At 50.0% G+C, this 25,979-nt stretch overlaps 1 protein-coding gene across 6 annotated transcripts in view; it reads right to left on the reverse strand.

The window, feature by feature from the left end:
• Positions 1-22,006, reverse strand: part of LOC102698128 (MAP7 domain-containing protein 2-like) — a 30,265-nt gene extending 8,259 nt beyond the window's left edge. The window contains exons 1-8 of one of the 6 annotated variants that reach the window (XM_069189895.1): positions 21,544-22,005; positions 12,964-13,062; positions 12,499-12,576; positions 11,501-11,664; positions 6,966-7,068; positions 5,589-5,717; positions 4,041-4,151; positions 1,018-1,172 (exon numbers count right to left, since the gene is read on the reverse strand). In XM_069189895.1, the coding sequence (XP_069045996.1) occupies positions 1,018-1,172; positions 4,041-4,151; positions 5,589-5,717; positions 6,966-7,068; positions 11,501-11,664; positions 12,499-12,576; positions 12,964-13,062; positions 21,544-21,586 (882 nt within the window). In that variant the 5' untranslated portion in view covers positions 21,587-22,005. Of the gene's footprint in view, positions 1-1,017; positions 1,173-4,040; positions 4,152-5,588; positions 5,718-6,965; positions 7,069-11,500; positions 11,665-12,498; positions 12,577-12,954; positions 13,063-17,997; positions 18,103-21,543 lie in introns of those variants that run through there. The other 5 variants (XM_069189894.1, XM_069189896.1, XM_069189897.1 and 2 more) reach the window with 5 other exon arrangements.
• Positions 22,007-25,979: the final 3,973 nt, after the last annotated feature.

The raw sequence follows: 25,979 nt of genomic DNA on the forward strand, positions 1-25,979 counted from the left end.
GCTCCGTTTATTATGAAAGAAGGTTGGTTTGTTCTAAGGTTGGCTGCCTTTCCTGATCTGTAATGGGCATGCAGCTGACAGGTGACACTGATCGCTTGCTACCGAACCTGTTTGTCTCATTTTTCCCTCTTCCAGTTATCTCATGTTCTACAAGAGGTCTGCTGACAAATATTTTAATGGACATTAAATACCCATGTATGCTTCTGCTATTTTAAACACAAAACTACAGCTTTTCACAACAGTGTTGCGTATGTTTTTCCAAATTAGAACACAGATGTTGCTTATTTTGTGGTAATTACAGATACTTGAAAAATCAACATGAAATCCAGAAGACAAGTCTGCACAGAAAAATGAATGGAGGCATGACTAGAGCACACCTGGTTTCCATAAAGTAAATTATACGCAGTTTGTCACTCTACAGTGTCTTAAGAAATTGGTGCATGGAATTGTTCACCAAGCAATTAACACAGAATACAGATGCACATTTAAACACAAAGCTCCTCCCACATGTTCAAGTCCTGCCAATCACAGCACACATGCACACAAAGCTCCTCCCACATGTTCAAGTCCTGCCAATCACAGCACACATGCACACAAAGCTCCTTCCACATGTTCAAGTCCTGCCAATCACAGCACACATCCACACAAAGCTCCTCCCACATGTTCAAGTCCTGCCAATCACAGCACACATCCACACAAAGCTCCTCCCACATGTTCAAGTCCTGCCAATCACAGCACACATGTACACAAAGCTCCTCCCACATGTTCAAGTCCTGCCAATTACAGCACACGTGTACACAAAGCTCCTCCCACATGTTCAAGTCCTGCCAATCACAGCACACATGCACACAAAGCTCCTCCCACATGTTCAAGTCCTGCCAATCACAGCACACATGTACACAAAGCTCCTCCCACATGTTCAAATCCTGCCAATTATGGTTTCGCTTAAAATGCTATTTAAACCTGAAACCAGAACGGTCCCTAGACTTGCAGCTACAGCGCGCATGGAGCACTGACCTTTGGGGTATCGGGGGACAGGGTGACCTTGGCCGACTCTTCGGAGGATTCCGGGGACCCTGCGGAGGTCTTCCTGCGCTCGGCCCGGCCCGGGGACCCGCGGTACGGCGACCTGTGGGGGCTGGGGGCAGCTACACGGGAACAGACATGAGACACTGCGCAGTCAGGACGGAGAGCACAGCAGTGCCGGGGGCAGAGAGGTTCACACAGGGAAGCAGAAGCAGTAAAAAAAAAAAACAAGGGGGAGGGGGAAACATGATTTAATTATTTGAACCTTTCCATCGTCAGCAAACATTTTACAGTCACGCGGTCTCCTGCAGGGTTAAACGCTCAAATCGGTCTCGGTTACGTCAACGCAGCTTGTCTGCTGTTGTCATGCTGGGTGCCAACCGATTCCTCTGTCGTTTTCCCAGCCCTACAGACTGCTTTCTCAGTCCTGAAGTGGGGCCACTTGCAGGAACAACAGGCTGGACACCACCCCACTGGACAGCCTTACTCCCGGGAGCAGAGCAGGGTCTTCTCCGCCTGGCTGTGGAGGAGCGATCTGACCACGGCTCTGCTCAAGGACTATGGAGAACACAGGGCCGCAGACCTCTGATGCGCCCCCTGTTCCTGGAGCCTCGCTCGGTACCTGCCGCCTTTCAACATCCCAGAATACAAAATTCACAGGGTATTTGACCGGGGGGGTCAGTCTGAAGGCTGGAAGGCCTTCTCCGCGGGGGGAAAGAGGCCGGAGATGAAAGGTTCTGCCGCAGAATCGCTCAGCCAACCTGACCAATACCCGGGCCAGTGCCGCCGGGAGAGCTGGGCGTCCGCGCGCCGAGAGTTTTACAGGAACGCCGGCAAGCGTGTGCTGGAGCCGTGTCGTCACGCGCCGGCCCGGCCCGGCCCGGCCCCTGTCCCGCGAGGCACAGCCGTGACCCGGGAGCTCGCGGCGGAGCTCGGCCCGGCGAGGGACGAGGGGCTGACCCGCGGGTTCTCCAGGGCGCGGAGGTGGGCATGGATGAGGACAGCAAGAGGACAAACCGCCAGAAAACAAAACAAAACAACAACAACAACAACACGTGAACACATGCAGCATGAAGGAGGGTGGCGGAAAGAACAGGAACCGAAAGAGGGAACACTGAGCACAGGACTGCCCTTTCTCCCCAGCCAGCAGGCCGGCGGAAATGAACTTGGATGACGGGACTTAAACGGGAAACGATGTGACGGAGAACACAAGACGGAGGGGAGGGGGGGATATCTTCCACACGGGCCCTGTCGTGTCCGATGGTTTTCTGCTTCAACCCCGCACCGGCTCTCGGTTCGGACGGACACACACGGGCAGAACCCCATCCCCCCCGCGTTTTTTTTAAAGCGTCGACACGTGACAGCGTGACGTGCTGTGTGTCCGCTCGCTCGCAACCCCGCATTGCCATGGCAACGCATCTCCGCAGCGCACCGAGAGAAAGAGAAAGAGAGAGAGAGAGACGCTCACAAAATGTAAAAGCAGCCACAGAGCACTGCAACTGCCACGGGAGGTGTCCTGGTGTCACCCCCCTCGTCGACAGTCCTTGCACGAAACTCAAATCAACGTGAGAGTTGCAGGCCCGCACCTTCCGCGGCCGCCTCATCCACGCCGGGGTATCGGTGACAACAGGACATTAAAGGACTATCGTCACGGGTTAACAGGCTCTTAAACTCACTTCCCTCTGCCCACATCCCAGTGACAACCCGTCCCACAGAGCTCCTGCTGCATTGAGCTGTGACAAACCTGCCCCGGCCCCCGGCCCCCGCTGTCCCGCGGATCGCCCCAACCCGTCCGCCCCTCCACCGCGAACTCCCCCAGGCCGGACTGGCTTGAGAAAGCAGACGCGGGGCTGCCGCTGGAGCAGAAATACACTTGCAACAGCCTTGTCATATCGAGCAGGCATCCACGGCTTCAGTGGGAAGAAGCCGAGAGATTTTAAAGGGGGGGGACTGCGACGCCATTTGTACATGTCGGGGCTGAGAACGAATCGGCATCGCTGAGCGCACTTCAGACCACAACAGAACTAAAATGCCCACACGTAACTTGTTAAACCTGCACCTTACATCACAAAAGAGAGGAAATCTGCAGGTCTGCGCGGCGCCATGTTGTGCGATTCAGAGCGAGGCATCCGTTGATGTTAAGCGGCCCTGTGACACTGTCAAAAAGCTGGCTTGTGAATACGCCTCTCAATCCAATAGAAATATCGCTCTCCAGATCCTCTCCACGTTGGAACAGTTCTGCAGTGAAATGCCTGCAGCACAACCTGTATTTATTTGCTGGTGCATCACATTACATTAGTCATTACAGTGACTAGTGAGCAGGAAGGGCTGCTTCACGCCACAATTTGTGGGAGCTCTCGGCTTACGGTACTTCCACCAAATTCACAATTTTGTGCTTCATATGAAATTTGTCAAATTCAATGAATTTATACTGTTACTGAGATTTAATAAGCAGTCTGAGATACTGGGACTTACAGCTCCCCTTTAAATCTAATATTTACCCCCAAATTTTGGGGGAAAAATAAGTCGTTGTTTTACTTCACCATGCAGTTATTATTCCCCCAAAAAGATGCTTCCAGCCGCTGTTCAAAAATAAATCACATCCACATTAACATGCGACTCGATTGCCTCCAGGACATGCGCTGCTTGTGGAGAGAAGCTGGTGCCAAAGGCTAAATAGTGCATAATGGCTGCCATAGTTTCAGATACCTCCTAAACTGAACCTATATCAGTCCCCCCCTCCCCCAGTTTCAGGCGGGGGCACAGCCTGGCACAGATGGCGCTGAAACAGATACGTTGTGAGTTCGGTCAGGCACCTTCTGGAGCTGGCAAGAGCAGCCCCGTCACGGCATCTCAATATCCCAGGCACTCTGGGGGCTGAACAACACGAACCCCCATTTCTGCAAGAACACGCCAAACAAACACGCCGAGGCACAGGAGCATCGAGGGGCGCGCAGACAGACGGGACAGACACAGGGACAGACGGACAGACACGCAGGAGTTCGCTCACTTGCCTCGCTCTGCAGAATGAGTGATAGTCGCGGAGGAGGATGACAGGCGCTTACTGATGGGCGGCTCCGAATGCTTTGGCAGGTTCATGGTGGAGGCTGACAGACTGTCAGTCGCTGCAGAGAGATGCATGAAGCAGAGTTTACATCCAGGGAAGGGAAGGGGTGCAGCCAGACAAAATTAACCGGCAGAGCTACAACCTGGCCTGCAGCACCTCCCTTTCCTGCTCAACACAAGAGGGAATAAGCCATCGGGGGCTTTGCTCGGCACCTGCCTCCTTTCAACATCCCGGAATACAAAATTCACAGGACATTTGAGCAGGGGGGAGTTTAATTTGAAGGCTGGAAGACCTTCTCCGCGGGGGAATGAGCTTGGAGATTAAAGTGAATTCTCCGGGGGCTGACTTCTGTCTCAGAATTGATCTTGAACTTGAGACACACAAGGGTGTTCTTCTGTGCGGTGAGAGCCTCTGTCGGTGCCCGGGGCTGGTGACACAAGATGGGAAGGACCGTATGGTCTCTGGATCAGCGTTCCAGAATCCCTGACCTCCATTAGCAGGAAGCTCTAACAGGCAAATGAGGCTTTTGTCGTCTCCACTAGGAAGGTGAGCCACCAGGAAGCACAGACCACCAGAGGCCTCCAGCTTGACCAGAGGGCCTCAGTCGGTGTCCATCATGTCCCCAGAACAGTGATTCCTTTTGTTGCCTGAGGGCTCAGCCCAGGCAGCTAGCTCTGGAGCCCCCAGCCTGGGCAGAGAGCAGGCTCAGGGTGGAGACAGACCCCTGCTGCCTTTTAGCGCTCCTCTGTGTCTGTCTGAGTTCCCTCCAGAGGAGGAGGAGGAGGGGGGGTCTGCGCTCCGGACACAGACACAGCCCAGCTCCTTTGTCCAGAAGGACACCACTGCACTTCTGCCATCTTTTCAGAGTGAACGTTGTCACCATGGCTGCAGTACTGAGATGGATCTCCCATCTGTTGTAGAAAATCTGCCTGCTCTACAGATAAAGGACCTAATCTCTGCAGGAGACATTTCTAAAGTGATGACAGTTCAGTTTTAAATGCACAATAAGCTCTCACAATTGGGTTCATTAACGTTTGCATTCTTCAAAATTCACACTGGGAACGTTCCTAGTCCTCAGTTTTCCTATCCAATTTGCATCTGACCTGGAATGTGCCCATTTGTGAAAAACAATTAAACATATGCATGTACACATAAGACAGACAACCATTAATTTTGTCTGGACGTGCATGAAGGTGATGGAGATGACAAACGACGAAGGAGAAACAGAAATCTGCGCTATTTCTTTCGTCCTTCGAAAGACTCTTTTCAGTGGGCGGGTGGTGGAGAGGTGAGGGTGCTGTCACACGAAGAGCACAGAGAGTTTCACAGCAGCATGAGGGCACGATGACACAGCACAGAGACAGAGAGAGGGGGTGGGGTCTGAGCGCAGCAGGTGTGCTGAAGGAGACGGGGAAAGGCTGTCCCAGAGAGAGGTGGTGTGAGATGTGGGTGATGCACACACACACACAACAGTGTCACATGGGGTTCCAAGTACCATTGCTGGGCTCGGAGGCGCCTGGAGGAGGAGGGGCACCGAGGTCAGGAGGAGGGGCACCGAGGTCAGGAGGAGGGGCTAAGGCAGCAGGTAAACCTACAGGAAGGGGCGGGGCATATTCACAGTCACCTGCACACCGGGAACCAGAGCAGAGAAAGCACAACGTTACAACACACACTGGGCAGCGCCGACGGGCGGCAGGGCGGGGAGAGTCAGAGATTCTTCTAGTCCGCCGCCAACCCCACGGCTGCTGTACCACATGCACAGAAAACAAAGACAACGCTAAACTGCGCCACAAACACAGGCGCGTGTGCTGTGCCGCAAAGGAGCACATGCTGCTCGGGAGGCACAACACGCATATTATCCATTACTTGATAGCTGTATATCCTGCAAACAGCCCAGTTCATTTGTTGATCTCCCGATAGCACACACCACAGCCAGCACGCCTGCCCTGCGTCTTTGTTTCCTCCCTCCAGCTCAACAACATTTAGAAGACCCTCAGTACAGCAGCAAAGCTACGTATATAACCGTTATCTATCTTGGAAACCAAAAGAAAAAGTGTGGATTTAACATATATAGAAAGTGCTACAACACCATATTGAATGGTGAAATTAAAACAGGGTTCGGCTAAGCAGCGTATCAAAATCATCAACTGCAGAAGCAAAATAATGATTAGCAACCAAAAGCAAAACCTAGCATTTGTACTTGCCATCTTTTCGGAGAGCGTAGGAGGGCATGCCAGGCCTCCCACAGCACTTCAACAGCCCCACTGCATATACAGTAAGGAGCTCACCAAGGCTTTGGAAACAATAACCTGATTACCGCGCCACAAGCAAACAGGGATTTTAGCTGCGCAATCAGGACTTTAAATAATTGATTTGCTCATGAATGCACCATGAGTCTGGGTGGTGCTCTGGGAGCCTGATGCCAAATAAAGACAGATGCTCCAGGTCTTATTCGTGCAGATCAACGCATGAAATAAAATATAATTTTTGATTAATACCTTAAATTTTTTTATGTAAATCACAGCTACATTAATTCCGATGAATGAATCAAATCTAGTTGAGCTCACTTGTGCTATAAACGGAGAGCTGTGCCTGTGCTTTATTCGCAGAAGTCAGCTATAACCTTGATGAGCACTCCTCCTGTCTCCAGCCCTGCATGATTCGGCACCTGGAGAGGAGCTTCATGCTGATTCCTAAAGCAACCCAAAAGCTACTGCTGCTGCTGCTGCTTTCCCAGACATGCCCAGTGCCCAGCTCGGCACGCAGCGCCGGCCTGCCGGTGCAGGGGGTGGTCAACCGCCTCCCCTCGGCAGGTCTGCACTGCGGCCGGCGAGCCCCTCTCCTCCCCCGCCCTCCCCCGCTCCCCGCTCACCCTCTCGGCCGCCGGTGGCCCCGCCCCAGGTCCAGCGCTTGGGTCTGTGCTCCAGCTGCAGGCTGCGCTCCAGCGAGCGGCGCATCAGGGCCTCCAGGCGCTCCTGCTCGTTGCGTTCGAACACGGGGAAGAAAAGACACTCTCTGACTGAGCCATCGCTGCGGGCCTTCGGCGGGGGAGCGGGCTGCTGCATTTAGGGGAGCTCCTTCCTTCCCCGAGACCAGGCGGTAAAACAGGAGCGAGCAGGTGAGCGGGCGACAGCTTGTGCTCTCTTCCCCTCTCTCTCTCTCTCTCTCTCTCGCTCTCTCGCTCTGCTTCTGAATCCAGATACCCTGCCCAGCGGCGCTGGCAGGAAGGCAGAGCGCAGCAGCACGTACCGTCTGCCCTGGCACACAGCACAGCCCCCCTCCTCTCTGCAGACAGCGCTGCCTCACACTGACAGGCAGCCCGGCAGGAGGAAGGCTATGTTAATGACACAGGTTGCATCACTGGGCTGGCCAGCATCTGTTTCCACCCGCGCGCCTGTCCCTGTGGCTCCGGCTTCATTTGGCTGAGAATACTGCTCAGCAAGCATTAACCCCTTGCTGCCCAGACAAGGGAGGAGGAGGAGGAGGAGGAGGGCTGTGTTTAGATCAGAGGGAATCGTGTGCGTCACGGGAAAATAAGCTCTCCAAACCACCGAGGCAGGAGCAACGGATCTGACATGTTCCCTGCACTTATTTTATTCTCCAACTGGTTAATGGAAAACAAACATTACGAATATTTTTCTCCAAAAGATATTGAACGTCGCGTTTTAATGGGCAGAAATATTCGTTACCACTACCCCGGGTTTCATATATACCACTATAAGTTACCAAGACTATGCCGGGTTAGGAGGAAATTCTAGCGAAAGTTTTTAATCGGATAACTCACTTCACATGTCCTCTTTTTAAGGAGAGAAACGTAAGTTTACAATATATACCAAGAGGCATTAAAAACAGAATAAAAGCTGGTTCCAATGTGTATTTGTTGTGTTTTTAATACCTCTCTGTCTGCTTCTAAGAGCTGGTTAAAATGGGGCTCCTGTCATGGTATATATAACCCTATCAGTGTGGGGGTTCTGGGCACTGCAGAGCTCACAGCAGTCTCACTGACAGTCTGCAGCAGTATTCAAACCCAAAACTAGAGATGATGAAGCAACCACATCCCCCCAGAAACGGACAATCCCTGCATAGCCACCCTGCCACCAGCACAGTACTACACTAGCTCTCACTGTCGATAGGAATCACCATGGCGACAAGTCAAGGGCTGGCTGCCAGAGCACAGCATCTTTCCAGGCTGCGATGGTAAACCGGACCTTCAGAGCTTTTTCAGTGCAAACTCCCTAAATTCACTTTAACCCCCTCCAAGAAAAAAAAAATAGCTTAGCTTCTCTTTTCTATACCGTTCAGGATTCTTCCAGTTCCCCTGCAGAGAAGCAGGGAGCAGAGACACCCTCCTAAGTGAGGATCCTGCTGTAGTGCAGGGCCTGGCTGCCAGGGACTGCGTCAGACACCGCCGGCTGAGGCACCCTGGGAAGGAGCACGCACACTCCCCACTGCACCCCGGGAGGGGCCAGCCTCGCCACTCCCCCCCTGGGAGGGCAGACCCGGACTCGCATTCCAGTCTCGAACACATCCTGGGATTGAGAACGCAGCCGCGTTGACGGCCAGCGCCCTGGGTGACAAAGGGGGCCCAGGGGGCCTTCATACCGCTGAGCCGCCCTTCGGAAGCCGAGAGGGGGACACGCATCTCCCCTTCGCTGAACCCAGGCTCGCAGATACAACCTGCCTATTTAGCACTGCTCGCAGCTCCAGATCCACGAGTCGTTTCTGCAATTAAGAATTGCCATAGCAATGTGGCTGTGAAATGGGGCACCCATCTCATTGGTTAAAAAACCAATTGCTAGAATGTGGGATAAAGAATTCAGAAATCTTAAGACATTCTGCAGAAACTTGAGGCATTCTGCAGAAAACCTGTAAAGCTCGGTTTCTTTACAGGTAGACACTGTTGGCATATATGATTTGAACTAAAAATATGTATTATGCCCATATTTAAAATCTATTCTTTTCATTAGAAATAAAAAAACGTGTAAGCCAAATTGCTTGTAAAAGACAATGCAAACTAAAATGCTGTACTGTTGGTATCTTATCGTTTTAAAGCCAAGTTCGATCCTGCTCACACTGTATGTACAGTAGCAAGAGCACAAATCGCAGTGTTTCGGGAAAAACACTTGCCGCTCATTAATTTCATTTCACCCTCCCAGAGCTTTTCTAAATATGGCAGAGCTGTCGCTTCTAGCGTTTCATCAAAGTCTACAGCTCTGGTCTAAGTACGGGCTTATTACAAGGGACAAATGAAACACAAAAGGAATGCCTGCGGTCTGTGACAGCAGGGCAGGAAAGAGTTAAAGAGCATCCCCCTGTGATGTCATAGTCCACCAGCACCACTTCAGGATGATTCCAACTAGGCTTGTAAGGGGTGCAGGCAGAGGGGGGCGGGTGTGGGGTTGACATTTCACTGCTACAACAGGTCACATCTTCTCTCCGTCGGAAGGTCAGCCCCGCCTCCTCATTAAGCATGCAGAGATTTGCACCCAGCAGCCCTCACAGGGTCTTAACAAAGCATGAAGCCCCTGGAGATAAGCAGCTGGAGGGCAGGGAGTCACTGTTCATTAAAACACTAGACAGAGGGCGGCGGGGGGGAGTCTGTGATCTTGCAGCACAATAAGCAGCTGCACTAGTCCCCAGCTGAATTCAGGACTTCAAATGACAAAAGCCACAAGAAGCAGTGCACAGAAAAGTGGAGGAGCATTCGTGCTTTTCAACAGAAAGTGAGACCAGTCGTAAAGCACTAATTTTAAGAGGATGAGCACACACTGATACCCGAGTCATGGCATTAAGAGAAGATCTACATGCTCCTTCATAGCAACATTCTCCCTGCAGCTGAGCTGTGCTTTCAGAGGGTGTGCAAAGAAACAGGTATGTAATAAAAGGTGGATGCTCACATTTTATTTAACAAAAAAATCAGATTGTGGGTATGAATTGCAATAAGCACTGATCAAGTTTTTGAAGCGGAGGGGGAATGACCCCACGAGTATTTCCAGCTGTGTTCCTGAACAAGACACTGAGAGCTCTAGAGAGAGTGAGGAAGCATGTGTTCAGATTTGGTCATTAACAACTGGAGCAAACCTCACCATTGGGTGTTGAGCGGTACTGTTCAGCTTTCTCAGAATAATGCAGGAAGGTCTTTTTCATCATTAGTAATCTGACTTTTACATAACTCCTAGGCTGGGGTGTTTGCACTGGCTGCCAGATTTCCAAAGATGTGAAGACCTTGTTTTTTTTTAAATTTCTCATCGCCACTTTTTTTGTTGTGGAAATCCCAGCCCCTCGGAATCACCAGCTGTTTCTGTCTTCACGCCTCTGCTCACAGCTGCAAAACCCTGCCGCCGCACACGGGGGAGAAAGAGGAGAGACTCCTCTGCCCCGCCCACCTCCGGACGAGCCGCTCGTGTTTGGACAAGTAACAGTGCAGGGCTGCCCCCACCACCCCACCCCAAGGGGGCATCGGTGCTGATCGGAGGAGAGGCGTGTCTCCCACCAAGCCACAGGGGTCGCTGAGAGCAGCGAGAGCTCTCCTTTCCCGCCTCGGCACCTCAGCTTCTGGGATCCACTGTGACATGACCCAGGCTCGAACCCACGATCACCGAACTCAACCAGGCATATTTACCAGTTGAGCTCCTCAGGACCCCCCGCATCACCTGTTTTAAGCTCTGCTTGGCAAAGACCCTTCTTTACTTTGTGTGCCGCCCACTCCCCCATGTTCCAGTTGATGCATTAGGAGGCAGCTCATCTTACTGCACCTTAAGACCAGCTGCCTTCCACCTGGAGCCTGTGCCTTTACTGCTTTGAGGGGGCCTTTACTCAGCATCCTTATGGATCTCCACCCCCTCAGGCCACCAGGGAAGCAGGGATTGGCTACAATTAAACCAAGACTCGCCTTTTCAGTCTGGTTTCTGGTCATTCGTTGAAAAAAACCCAGCACGTGCACTGGAATTGCCGGGTGACCTGCGGCCCCAGGCCCCCCACGCGGAGGGCGGCGGACGTCCGAGAGGAGGCGGGAGAGGAAGGGACCTCCCCCGGGCTGGTCCGGAGGTGTGCCGCCAAGTGGAGACCCTTCCCCGGGAGGGAGTGCGAGCCTGAACCTCCTCTCACACTCCCAGGGAGATCGGGGAGGACAAGTCAGCCCGGAAGCAGGTGTCAGGGGCAACCCCGGCAACAGGACCCCGAACGTCACCCAGACCCTGCGCTCTGACCTCAAGCTTCTCTCCCTGTCTGTGTCTCCATGGAGAAAAGCTGGGGTATGCGAAAAGATGAATTCCTAATGCAAGAAATTGTATAGGGCTAATAAAGAAATATTATGAAAAAAAAAAAAACCCGGAACATCACCCAGCCAACCCCGGACCATCACCCCCCTGACCCCTGACCCCTGACCCCTGACCCCTGGCCCCTGACCTTCTCCTCCTCCATCCTCTGCCGGCGCTTCTCCTCCACGGCGGCGCGGCGCAGCTCCTCTCGCTGCCGCTGCTCCTCCAGCCGGCGCCAGCGCTCCTCCACCTGCCGGGCGTACTGCAGCTGCGCCCTCCGCTCCCGCTCCAGCATGGCCTGCTCCCGGGCCGCTGCGGACAGGCAGGGGGCGCGGGTCAGGCCCTTCTCTCACCGCCACAGCGGGTTTCACGGCGCCGCCGCAATCGGGAGCGCCGGCGGCAGACGCAGGGAGGAGGGAAGGAGCGCCGGCTACTGCCGTACGGCACCCACGGCAACTCCTGCCCCTGCCCAGCCCCCCGGGGGCGAGTGCAGACCCTCCTCGCCAAACACACCCACGCCACTTGAATCGTCCGCGCTTCTTCCGCTGCATTCAGACACAAACGAGCCGGGACAAAAAACGCACAACCCCAGGGGTAGAGGCCCAAACGGGTCTCTCGGGTCGCACAGGGGAGGGTCCCGCCAGCCGGGAACGACAGAGCTGAGAAGTTAGAATAGGTTGTACCCTGGTGGCAAGTTATCTCCCTTCTGTGGATGACTCCCAGGGTTATTTCCACCAGGACGGTGGGGTAAGAGTTCAGAGAGAGAGGCTGTCAGAATGGAACAGCTGACCAGCGCGTTTTCTATACGATCTACAACAGTCCTCCGGGGGCGCAGCTATCATACTGGGGGGTGGAATAACCTACAGCGCATCTCCCAGAGGACTGCGGCAAAACCAAAGAGCTGCAAAGCCTCCACTTATCCCATCTGCTCTCCGGCCAGGCCTGGCTTCACACGAAGCTGCACCTCACCGACGACATGGCTTTACACGAGAGAGAGCAAACTGTGGGGGTTTCAATGCTGTCGTGGAAGGCGGGTGACTGGGGTGACCGCGGTGAAGGGCTGAAAACGACACGGGTTCTAGCAAAAAAAAACGCCTTCAGATCTGGCGGAAGAATAAATGGATAAAAACGGAGGTTCAAACTCACCCAGGCTCTTCTCCCGCTCCTCCCTCCTCTCCTTGGCCAACCGCATCCTGTCATCGGTCTTTAAACAGCCCTCCAGGTCTGCAAGGAAAACGCTCCCACAGATGAACTGCTTTTAATAAATGGCATTATTAATAAACGATCAAATTAATTTGAACACTATATTTCGCCGTCACTGCCATGTCATTGGTGTGAATCCGAGCCCTGTGTAGATTTGTGGATCCCCATCCAAAACATCCATTACTGTGCACAACGCAAGGCAGAACATCTGTAAATAGTGACTTGGAGAGCACTGAAATCCTCTGTTATAATCACGTATTCAACTGTAATTCAACTCCTACGAAACATCAGGAGGGATTGATATCATTATGCAAGGGAGCTCACTGCCTAGTACACTGGGGTTCAAAGTCTCCCACAGCAGCGCCCCCTGTCTGTGCTGAAGAGAGGTGCTGGACTTACTTTGTTTACCTGCAGGGCTGCTGGGATTGGCTGCCAGGCGGACTGGGGAGGCGTGGCCATTGGTCTGGGCCCTCCTCTCCTCTCCGTGGGGCGGGGCCATGGGAACAGCTGCTCCAAGAGAAGATTCAGACTCAAAGAGCTTCACTGGCACGACCGACACAATACAGTGTAGATAGACAGATAAGACTTTATTGATCCCGAAGGGAAACTGATGCCAAAGCAGGAACTACTACACACAATTTACAGTAAAAACGTTTACCAACATCACATAAAACACGATTGTGGGACTGTCTGTTCCCCAGGCTGTGATTTGAGATCACATAATGGGGAGCCAGCTCTGTCCAGTTTCGTCCTCACTCTGCCAACAGGGCCGGAAGATGTTCTGATTCTGGCAGGTGTGGGAATTCTAGGATTAGATATGTTAAGAGCTGGAAGGGTTTTTTTTACATAGGTTTTAGATGGGAGGCTGAGTGTGTGCACCGCTTTTTCTCATTTATCATTTTATCATCTGCACTTCAATATAAACAGAGTGACGGGAACACAGATCTAGCTTACATTCACAACGCATCACGCTCGGGAAGACTAGTTATCAGTGCACAGGGCGGACTCTTTTGGAACAGCCTCCAAATCAGCAGAAACACGAAGACCCAGGAAAGCAAGCAGAAGGTAAGCTAGGGGCTATATGTGTCTTCTCACAGAGGGCCTGGAATGCAGAACCGTGTGCTTGAACCTGACAGTGTAGGATCCCTCACAGAAGCCAAAGACAGAATTCTTCCAGCATGAAGTGGCTTGCATTTAGACAAGCCAGATGAGCTCCATCCCATGTTAGAATAGGAAGTCAGCTTTCTTCCATTATTTTGCTAGACAGAGCTCCTTCTGAGCCCTTCAATTATCACCCTCTGGATGTGGGCCCTAGGGGTGAGAGGAGCGTAAATTGGAAAGTATTTAAGGGCTGGGATGATCTAAACCACCCCGAGTGGCAGGAGATTATCGAAGATTACGAGCTAAAGCAGATGAAGGCCTGGATTGGTGTTCATGTCTCCCGGTGCATCTCGACTGTGCAGTTCCGCAAAGGCAAGAACGCGCCCTGCAGGATGAAGCGGGATTTCAGAATCCACAGCCCCGTGTCACTGGCAAGGCCTCATGGGGGACGGGCAAGGGAACCTGACAGCTGTAATCCAGCCCCCAGAGGCCAATGGGAGTTGAGAAGAGGTGCAATTAGAGCTGGAAAACAGGAGCCAGTGTTTGTCTTACGCAGACAGAGGTGGTGCTGGGGTTACCAACAGGACTCACGTCTCCCACGCCCTTGGAAACACGGCACTTCCCACAATCTCCTCTCCCAGCCCTGATTGGGCCTTTTGGTGGATCACACTTCATCTCGGATCTCCAAATCATTTCTGGCGCAGCGCTAAACACCGCCTCTGCTGGGAGAGACACCAGTTTGTGCTCCAGCTGGAACACTGGACACTTTCATTGTGTGAACAGCATGAGCTTGCCTAGGAGAATCCTGCCCTGTGCAGGACTGCTCTGGGGCCCTGAGCATGAAGTACAAGGCTGGTGAACGAGAGAGACTTCGAGGAAGTTAACGGTCCCCGTGGTCACATGGTTAGGACTGCGCCAGGGTGGCAATGAGGAAAATTCAACCTGGACATCATTCTGGTTTATTTGTAGCTTATTGTTTGAAAGAAGTGATTTATTTTGTCATGAATCACATGTCCGGCAAATTTAAAGACCAACTGCATGCCCCACTTGAACACTGATACATTTGATGGACCAAATCAACTCGCCTGGATATGATGTAGCCAACCACTGATGACACAGTATTTCGGGAACAGGCTTTTAAGAAGGGCCAGCTAGCCCATCTGATGACCTCAGCTCATGAGGATGACCTCATCGGCTGATGGAAAGAAACTGCGCAAAGAGCCGGTGACCGGGAATACAGTAACACAACTATTTGAAGAAAATGACATATTTATTGGCCTAAAAAGGCCAACAGAAAAAAGAAAACCGAAGGATGTATTTGCAGAAAAAAAAGGAAAAACAATAAAAGGAAATTGAGTTTCCCTCAAAGGGATAATTACTGTATTTCTGGGATCAATACATTTTTTATTGTACAGCTTTTTATGGTCGGTATAATCTCAAAGCACTGTACAAAATAACTCCCACTAAAATATTTATTGTGGCATCAGAGGAGGGGCAACAAGTGACTAATGCAATCCCCTCGTTTCTGCAGCATTTCAGCATCCCATTGCTATTGCAGGTAACAAGCAAAGAGTTTGGTTGCAACTCCTTCTTCATTGGCGAAAACGTCCATGTCTTCAGTGGTTGGTCTGGAGTGAGGATCAACACCAGGAAGATTATATTTATACTATTACTAGCTCATTCAGCCGACCCTTTCCGGTGGCTCTGTGGCTGAGGATCTGCGCCTGTGGCTGGAAGATTGCTGGTTCGTATCCCGCGGCCGGCAGAGGAATCCTACTCCGTTGGGCCCCTGAGCAAGGCCCTTAACCCCAACTGCTCCAGGGGTGCTGTACAATGGCTGACCCTGTGCTCTGACCCCATGCTTCTCTCCCTGTCTGTGTGTCTCATGGAGAGCAAGCTGGGGTCTGTGAAAAGACAAATCCCTAATGCAAGAAATTGTATATGGCCAATAAAGTGATCTTCTTCTTCTTTCATCCAAAAACAACCTATGTGCATCCATTTCTTTTCCTGGAGCAATCTGGGTGATGTACTGTGCTTTTCTCAAGGCTACAACACCAATGACTTGTCTCACCTGGGATTCGAACCCACAACCTTCCTGTTACAAGGCCTGTTGTCTTGGTCATAGGACCACTACAATCTTTCTTGCTCCCTCATGCAGCGGAAGAATACCTAAACCACACACATTTTAAGGTTTCCAGAGCTGGGTTTGGTTGCGTGTGAATCACAGCTCCAACCCAGCCTGTCTGCCAGGAGCTGATCCAACAGACAAGCTCTTTCACTTTCACTTCTCATCCCTGTGTGGTCCCTGTGTGGCTCATCCCTTCTCATTGCCATGGTGGAGGAATCAGTGCCACTGTCAGGAATTTGGGGTGACAGACTCCTCATTAGACCCGCCCTTGTCACCAACAGCAACACAGCAGTCACATGGCCTGTGAATGATTTTTTCTTTCTCTGCGTGTGATGAACTTGTAAATAATTCACAGTTTTGGCAAAGTGTATCAGTAGACCCACCTGCTCACATTTGACAGAATATCTGTCAAACTACAGTATGGAATTCAACAGTACAAAACAGGGGACAACTGTGATACGAGAAAGGCAATGAAACTCATACTGGTTGTTACTGGTGATCATTGTGGGATAAATACTGTACACAGACAATCTTTGAAATTTAAAATAGAGTGCACAATCATTGGTTTCTATTTTAATAATTGATTGTAAGAAATATTTGCAATAAGTTGCCTGAGATATCTGTAAGAAATTGCCACAAGAGTATTAATGATTTAATATGATCAAACCCCAAAAACATCAGCAACGGTTCTAATTTATCTGCATCAGTAAATCCATACAGCCAGGTAAATGTCAGTGAAGAGCATTAAGGTAGAAGAACTTACAACTATATTTAATTGTGATAAAAAACATTAATATTTTAAACACAGAAATCCTGCTCTCCAGACAGCTGAACGACCGAAAACAAGGTTACGAGATTTCACTTGTTCAACAATCAGAACAACTGTACACGTTTCAGTACTTTGATTTTAAATGTTACTTTGCAATGAGGGTTGAGTAAGTATGCGACACTTATCAGAATTAGCTTTCAGTGGAGTGAACATACAGTACAAGCAGTGCATCAACCAATCAGCAGGACAGTCATCCTGTCTGTCACTGCTGGAGCAACACTGGTCTGGGGGCTGCTGCCAGCCCTTCCCAAAGAGAAAGTGAATTCTCAGACCAGGGAGCACTTTACGACATCCCGAGAAGGGAGCGTCCCACAAAGGGTACACGCTGCAGAGCAGCTGGCACCTCAGAGCCATCAGGAGGAAGAGTCTTCGAGCTCCCATCACCCCTCCTGCCGATCAAGGTCATCACTTTTGCGAGAGGAGAGAGCCTCCGAAACGCTGCCTCATAACTCACGCACTCCGCGCCTGAAGCAAATCACTCCTGCTGCCGAGGATGAACGCTAACTGAAAAGCCAGTCATGACAGGGCACTCTGACTCTGTTCTACTGTAAACACAAGCTAGACTCAAAGCCGGAGCTGCAATAATATTCATAACGGTGCTCTTGCATATCTCAAAGCATATCTTCTGTAGCCAGCACTGCTGATTTCTTTGTATTATACATTCACAAGTGGCTGATAAATCTAAAATGAATTATTACTGCCTACTACAAATTAACAGGGGCTAGCAGTGCCCTAGTGGGTGAGTCCCTGGGCCCGTGACCAGTGCGATGTGGGTTCAAGTGTCGCTGTGTGATAAAAAGTCGTCTTGCTTGAAGTGCACCACGGACTTTGTGCTGCAACCCAGACATTGTTGAATAAATCCAATCCATGGGACTCGCTGGCAAAGTGGGTATTCTAACTGCTGCAGGCGTGAGACAGGCAGAGACCAGCCTAGCTTGTTTCCCTCGCACATGACTCACATGACAAACCAGAAGGTCTGCCTTCCTGACCAGTGACCCGCCCCGCAAGCGCCTTCCCCAGAGCTGGCACCCCGTGACTCCGAGCCCAGCGTCACCAGGCGGCCAGCCACGCAAGGGGACCCCCGGCCGTGGGCTCCCGAGGTGCTGAGCACAGTCTGGTCAGGCTCGTCCCCTCCACATTCCACAGACGCCCTGGAAGTGAAAACTATCCCTACACGCACGCGACGTCACACAAACACCAGCCCCGCGGGTTCAAGAGAGGAATAAAGCAAGCTCTGATTTACTCCTCAAACACGCCCCCAGGTGGAAAGACTAGCTGACGGGTATCCACGTGTCGTGGGGTGTGAGGAAGGCCAAGAAGACCTCAGCAGTTGATTTCCCCCCTTGATAAAGAAAAACAATTTCACTGAACTGCAGCCACCTACCTCAGAAATGAAGAAACGATTTCCTTCTGCCTCAGCTGTGCTTGCACTGGAGCTCAGAAGAAGTAGAACAGAATGCCCTCCTGGTCAAGCAGGAAACACTAGTATTGATTGCTTTAAAAGAGGAGGAAGGAGGAATGCAATAAATTTACCTCAGGGCTGCAAGTCCATGCAGTAGGCATTTTTTGCAAATCACTTAAAGGCTTAACCCCAACGTATTTTTGGAAAGTGTCAATGCCAAGGAAAATCTGTGGTTTATGGGAACTACGTGTTATTTTGAAAAACAGCAGGAAAGACAGATACAGAATTGACGGCGGCTCTGAGACGAACTATTTGCAAGCTGATATGATTCAGCCAGCTGAACGCACAGGTTCCCCGCATAAAAACCGACGCGCCCGCTCTCTCCCTCTCTCTCTCTCTCCTCTTGGACAGACTGCGAGCTCGGAGGAGCGGAAAACCTCTTCTCGAGAACAATCACAGTCAACACGCGGGCAGAAAGCACATGTACCCTTGCCGGGACAAGCCTAAAAACACATTTCCACACAAGGAAGCACCTGGCTCAAACGCCTTCAAAGTACTGTACAGTGCATTTCCGATAGAGCCAAATGAGTCCGAGAGCGCATTTCCTGCTTGTCATTACAGGACGTATAATCGATTTCCAGGCCGGGTCCGCGGTGCCCAGAACGCAATAAAGCGGAGAGCAGTCCCTTAGTGCAGCTACGAGCTCAGACATTAGATGAACATCACTGCAGGGAAGGCACTCAGACCCTATTAAGATCAAAATTGAAAGACAAGAACCAAGAATATACTGGTTTGCCCACTTTACTAAAAAAAACTGCTCTATAATTCTCATCTGAAGACCGCGAGAGACATTGTCAGCATTTAAACTGATCATACGTCTAGATTTTTACAACTTATTTTTTTTGTTGCATCATTTAGAGAGCATATTTAACGTGAGCTGTGCTGGGGATCATCAGCAAATTTTCGATCAGAAGGCGAAGGGATTTTGGATGTACAATGGGGAAAAATGCTTACCCTTATTATCACCCTTCTTCTTTCTGATAGCACAGCTATAAACACGAGATCCATCGCTGATGAGCAGCCGCAGCTGGGAATGACAATGTAGCAGACGCGCTCACAATCTTTTTTTTGTTTCTTTCCGATGAACCTCTTCTGGTTACGGGCAGCTCTGGTACTGGCTACAAATCTTGCACAGCTGCCTAGTGTTCAGCATTGATGCCTCTCAGAGCTGAGGGCCTGGGTTCAGTTCCGGACCTGGGGGACTGTCTGTGTGGAGTTAGTATGTTCTCCATGTGTTCTGGCACAGTAAGGAAAACTGGCCCTGCGGTGAGTGTGTGTCTATGTGTGCCCTGTGATGGGCTCGCGCCCTGCCTTGCGCCTGTTGCTTGTCGGGATAGGGGCCGGCTTCCCTGCGACCCTGAATCGGATAAAGCTGTTGGAAAACAGCCGGATGGATCGCACATCCCATTCCATGTTTCAAGAGCTGAAAGCGAATTTAAAAATAGGCCTTCCGACAGAAAACAGGACTCAATCTGTGGAAATCGCATTGCAAACTACATCCCATCTGTGGACATTAACTGAATAAAGTCATGGGAATATGTGAACTATATTAAACCAGTGTCTCTTTCCCCCTTTGCTACTGCAGATGATGCATAAGGCGGATGAGCTCCATTTTATTTTCAGGCTGGTCCCTGAGTGAAGCAAAGATGGGCAAAGTCATCACAACGAGACAACCCCTTTCTCCGCCATGCCAGAAAGTGTTTTAAAAAGTCATAAATCATTCTAGATCCACGAGTCAGTGAGCACAGTACTTCCTCATTCGAACCGACGTTGCTCGCTATTATTGTAAACAAACATCTTGTCGAAAGAACACTTTTTATCAGGCAAGTGTGTCACATCTGTGGAAATCAACTGAAGTCATGGAAACAGGGAAACTATCGGGGTGCCTAGTCAATGTCATGTTTCCAGCTCGGGGGAAAGACACCCTAATGGGATCCGATCCGCCTGTGACTGAGAGTTGAGGTGGAGAAGCCAGGACCGCCAGTGTTCACCTGTGTGACCAGGGCAGCTCAGGAGGCCCACAGGAAGGATGAGAGCTGGCCTGGCCTGTGACTCTGTGTGGCTACAGCGGGGCTCAGCCTGAGTGAGAGTGGGTAGCAGACTGTAGCTCAGAGTGGAGGCCCTGTGGAATGGTCACTGGATATTGTCAGGGCAGCTGTAGGGCCACTACCATAACAAGCCGTTTGAGAAAAGAACATAGTTCTGCGCAAATACAGATCTGAGCCACCGTCGTTTAGATCCCATTAACCACACTGGAAATTCTCCTCCAGGACCGGGACTGCAAACCCCTGTCTCAGCCTGTCACCAGTTCCCCCTGTTTGTAGCACCTCTGTCAGCGTGACTTGGATGAGCGGGGTCTTTCGCAGGCTGGTCACGTCAAATTGACCACCGCCCTTCATCTAGACCAGGCCAGACCCACAGGGAGGCTGAATCCCCCTTAAGGTCAAAGTGAGTTAAACCCTTCTAACTCACTGTAGACTGAAGCGCAGCTCCCCAGACTGGGACTCATCCAGTCTGACACTCGGACAACATTGGTAAATAAAACAGAAATCAAAATTACTTTGGTTATACCACCGTCGTACAAAAAAAAAACAACTGTTCCATCCTACTGTGCGACGCGATTTTACTGTTTGTTCCCCTCAGCAGCACACACCCCCACGCTCCTGTTCACCTGTCGTTGGTACAGCAAATACATTTGTCTTCGGAAACACGATGCAATACAGTCCTGCTCCTGCTAGAATTCCTTTCTATCCTTGCTAATACTCTCTAGGCTGCTACTCACCTTTAAATCAATAAACGGCAATTTCTCGTTCGGTGATTTTTTCAAACTCCATTAATGATGAAAGCTCTTCAATGGTTATCAGAAAGATTAAAAAGGTGTCGGGTGTTATAAGGTGTTACAGGGTGTTGTTTTCTGAATATGATATACAATATATCTAGGTTTTATATACAGTTTATGTGAACACCATTCACCGTTGGTCTTGTATTAACGTCAGCCATTAGATATTAAAAACTGAACTTCTATGTTCAATATCACAGTCAAACACTGTTTGAAACAGAAGTTTTAATCGATTTTTGCCTGTGATTCCAGCGGTACCCAGCCGCCGCTGTGGTGGAGAACGGTGAAACGTGTTTGGTGCGCTTTGGTTGATCTGTTATTTGCGGCTACATTCGCTATCATCTTTTATTCTAACAAAGCACTTCAAAACGAAAAAAAAAAGGGGGAGGGGGGGGGGGCGATCCTAATTTTGCATTTAAAGCCCCACCGCACCTGTGAAGACAAATGCCTGCATTCCTGCACTGCCGCCCTCCGCTGTGCTACGAGGAGGGATGGACACAGAAATCCCTCGCTGCTGGGCGGCCGGAGCTCTGGCCCGGCATTACCTCACCGCAAGAGGCATCGGGCCGACACTTCACCCGGCATACCCGGCATCCCCGCCGTGTTCATCCGGCCGTTCGTGCTCTTACCTGGCCGTATCTTCGCGGCCGGCTGGACCGCGCAGTCCGCCATCTTTCAGCTCGGCTGTAACCCCCGCGGATGCACAGGCGCAATGTCACCTCCAGCCGCGGCACAAAACCTCCCCAAATTTAGGCTTCGGTCGCACGCATCACCTGCCTCTCCCTCGGCACCCTGAGAAGGACAAGCAGTGCGCTGGGGGGGGAAATATCTCTTTCCACCTCATCAGCACAAATGGGCACCGCAGAGCGCTAACGCAGCGCTGAATCTTGCGGAGCAGCTTGTGATACTTGCATATACTGTATATATATATTCAGAGATCACAGTACAGCTCGCATTGATAACGGCAGCGCTGATTTCCCTGTGGGGAACTGGAGCTGGACTCTGCGGGACCTGGCTGTTTTATCAGTGTCTGTGTGTGCGACTGCACGTCCATGTAGCCACGGGCGAAACGTTACATCACGACGGTCTGAAGCTGAGCCTTCTCTGACAATTGCATTTAGCCAACGTCGTCTGACGGTTTTCTCACAGGGCCGGGGGACTGGCTTTCAAAAAGTGAACGTTACAGGATGCAGTTATCTCTTCGTGTAAAAAACAGTGATATAAGGTGTTCTTTTGACAAAACAGTTTGTTTACCATAATGGCGAGCAGCATCAATAAGACTGAGGAAATACTGTGCTCACTGACTCGTGGATCTTAAATGATTTGTGACGTCTTTAAATATTTTCCTTTTCACCTCTGGGGAGTTTTTTTTTTATTCTAAGGACTGATGAAAAAATATTTTCTTTTGAAATGGGGATTATTAAAGTCTTGGTCTCTCCATGTTTTCAGGCGTAGTTGTACTCCTGAGCTCCGATGTAGAATTTTGCATACGGTACAAAACCCTTTTAAAAAATGCCATTGAAACCGAAGAGGCTTTGCGAAGCAGGAAACCCAAGACTTTCAAAAATCTGCTGAATCTGTCCTCTGATTGAACTACATGTACAGGAGCAGGGCATTTTCTCTGTGTTGAAGCCCTGGAGAAAGAAAATCATTTTTCTCCATGCAGGAATTCTTGCAGACGCACTCAGAGGAGAGACTAGTGTCTGAGCAGCTGTCCCAGGACTCTGGTGCTGATCTCCCACACTGTGGTTTATCTCATCATTTGTCCCCCAGTCTCCTGTTCTTTCCCTCCAGCTCAGATGTGTCTCTTGTGACAGCTGGGGCCACTACTGACTACTTAAACACTACAAGCTGAATGAATGGAGCCTGTCTGCCCATCTCTGACCCCCTGGCGTGGTGCTTATCTTCTGCTGGGTGAGCTGAGCAGAGTCTTATTCCCAGCATGTCTCAGCCCAGTCCCCACTGGGCAACATGACATCTCTCGCACCTGAATCACACCTGTGTGTGATCGCCAGTTCTGGAGAAGCGACAGCAGCCAAGATAAACCTGAAAACTCAAGTTCAAACACACACTGCACAGAGTTCCTCTCCTCTCGCCTGTCTGAGTTCACACAAGAGCACTTCAGAAACAAAGGCATTAAATCTGACGCCCAGTTATCGAGACTGGTGTACCGGTGTCTTCTTGTTCTGGCCTTGCCTTTGTTCTGTACTGGGAAAGGCAAAAGAAGAAGGTGTCCCGCCCTTCCTTCCTGATTAAAAACAGATCTGAAAGAGCGTTCACGTGAGACCGATCATTCCTTAAGTAATAGAAAAATAAAATCAAGTACAGTTAACTTGTGTTTAACTCGGCACTTCACACGAGACGTGAAGGCTTGGAAGAGAAGTGGAGAAAACGGTGCTTTCAGACTGTGAAGGCTCTCGCAGTCGTATGGATGGGGGAGATAAGGTTGGTCCACGCTGTTCAGCTGCAGGTCTGTAGAGGCTGGTGAGTCCCCGTTCCAGTGTGCACAACCCAGGCAACCTCACACTCACAGCCTCTGCCTGCAAGGTAAACTGGGGAGTCCTTCTCCCAGTCTGGAAATATGACATTGGCTAGGCATCCCAGTAGTTTACATATTTCCATGACTTCATGACTCCATTCAATTGATTTCCAAATGCAATACACTTGCATGATATGAAGCCTTCTTTTGAGAAGACTTTTGTTTACAATCATAGCAAGCAACATCAATTAGAATGAGGAAATACTGTGTGTACTGGCTCCTGGATCTTAAATGATTATTATTATTAACAATAATAATACATGTATTTTAATATAGCACCTTTTAAGGCGGCTTATCAAGCTAGGACGTCTTTAAATCTTTTCTGGCATGGCAGAGAAAGGGGTTGTCTCATTGTGACGACTTCGCCCATCTTTGCTCACAAGCCTGAAAAAACAAGTGCAGCACGTCACCCTTAGGCCTCGTCTGCAAGAGCAGAGGGGAAAAACGGACACTGGTTTCAGGGTTGAGCTCCGAGTTCCCGCGACGACTCCTGGCGTGGTGCCAGCACGTTTACTCGAGGGGTATCGATGTGAAGACGAGGAACGCGCGCCTGTAACGCTCCTCTCGTCTCCCACACAGGCACTCCGGCTTTTCAGTCCTGGATGTCTTTGTAGTCAAAGGGGACAAGCGCTGCCTTCCAAAGATCAGAGCGATCCTCTAACGTCCTGGGGGCACTGATGCCGGTGTGAAATGAGGAAGAACAAGGAGAAAGCCCTTCCAAGCTGTGCTCTCGGGAGTCCAGGGTGAGCCCATGTGACACGGGGAAGCGTGTCAGTGAACTCATGGGAAAGCAACCCAGACACAAAGCCACACAGGCCTGCAGGAACACACGAGTCTTCCCGAGCTGTCGCTCCACATCATGTCCCTGAGCATCAAGCCAGAAGTAACGAAATGACGTACCTGCGATCTCCTGAACGGATTCCAGGAAAAGGCACAGCGCACATCACACAGGATTAACAACAAAGCTGGTCTAGAAAGGGGCCTCCTTACGACCGTAAAACTTTTGCAGGTACAGCAAGTGCACAGCTGCTGTCTTTTATATGGAAGACGCAGTCATTGTGTTAACAAAAGGAAATTTAAACTGGGTCACTGCTGGTTGTTATCATCCAAGTTAAAAACAAGGCCTGAGATCCAGCTATTGAGGGTGTGTTATGAGTACAGTTGGGGGCATTGTAAAATTTTGAGCCAATGAAAAAACCTTTACTAAGGACAATTTTTAAAATGTTTAGGTCTTTGTGAATTGCTTTGCTCTATTGGTTAACCTTGAGGTCAAAGGAAAGCACACATTAACGAATGAAATGAAAACTTCTCCCATACTATACATCTGAGAAAGAACTGAAACATACTCGTAAGTACAATACACTGAATATAATTCAACAATCCTAATATCAGCTCAGAATGGCATACTTGTAATTTCAGTACACAGCTCAAAGTGCTTTACCATTGAACAGACTCCCAGGCATTGACGTCTATTGGGCACATGCCTTCACCGACCGATAAAAAGATTGGTTCCTTCCGTATTCAAGCACTGTAGCAAGGCACATGGGCACAGAGGTATCCAGAAACCCATGGGACTAAAATATCGACAGCAAGGCTCATGGATCCAACCAGCTGACTGCTTGATAGAATCAATGACTTGCACCTAATTCAATCACCCCAGTTTAAAGTGATTCAACAGAAAAAGCTGTTGGGCTGATTCTTGGCTGAGGAATGAGGCTGCCTTGTGTATCTTGCGAGAGCATAGGAAAACAAATACTGCACTATGGTCATTGGCACAGAGAAGCTCTGTACAGAACCTACCAAGAAACTAGAGTTCTTTGCTAGCCAAAGCATATTTCCTCCTTGTTTTGTAGTTTTTCATGACAAAACTAAGAGTGAAAAAAGCCTTCTTAATTTATCTTAAGATTTACGTTATCTGTAATGTAGACCAGGGGTGTCCAGTGTGTCTGTAGGTTATCTACATCTCTTTAAAGCACATTGATTTTTATTCCTGCCGAGCTCTTAACTTCAATGATTCCTCAACTGAACCAGAAAATTCTTAGGTTGGAATCTTCTTAAAGATTTCCTACTCGAACGATTTTAAGTTACTTAAGAAACACCATGGTTAAAAGTCCATCTCCTACGTGTTTAGGAATGGAAATAAATGACAGAGTTCAAATCACACTTATTTATAAGGCCTATCAAGGGTTCGATTCTTTGAGTGCTCCAATTGAACAAAAACCAGCAGTCATGTGGGTCCCCAGGACAAGACTGGTAACCCATCACCTTAAAAGCTCAGAAAATTTAAACTGTTCCTTAAAACATCTGCTGCAGTCAAGCAACCAGCCGGTTAAGCTCAGTAAGAGACACATTTTGTGTTATTTTGTAAGGAAAACCCCTTGAGACACCAGTCCTCCAGGATAAGAAAGGGACATCCCTAATGCGGATACTTAGCTTACTCAGTCACATGTGTACAGCTGAAAATACAAGTGAACACAATATGATCACTCCAGTTGGTATTTTATTATAAACTCCTTTAATGATGCT

Source organism: Lepisosteus oculatus, chromosome 5, assembly GCF_040954835.1.
Source record: "Lepisosteus oculatus isolate fLepOcu1 chromosome 5, fLepOcu1.hap2, whole genome shotgun sequence".
NCBI lineage: Eukaryota > Metazoa > Chordata > Actinopteri > Semionotiformes > Lepisosteidae > Lepisosteus > Lepisosteus oculatus.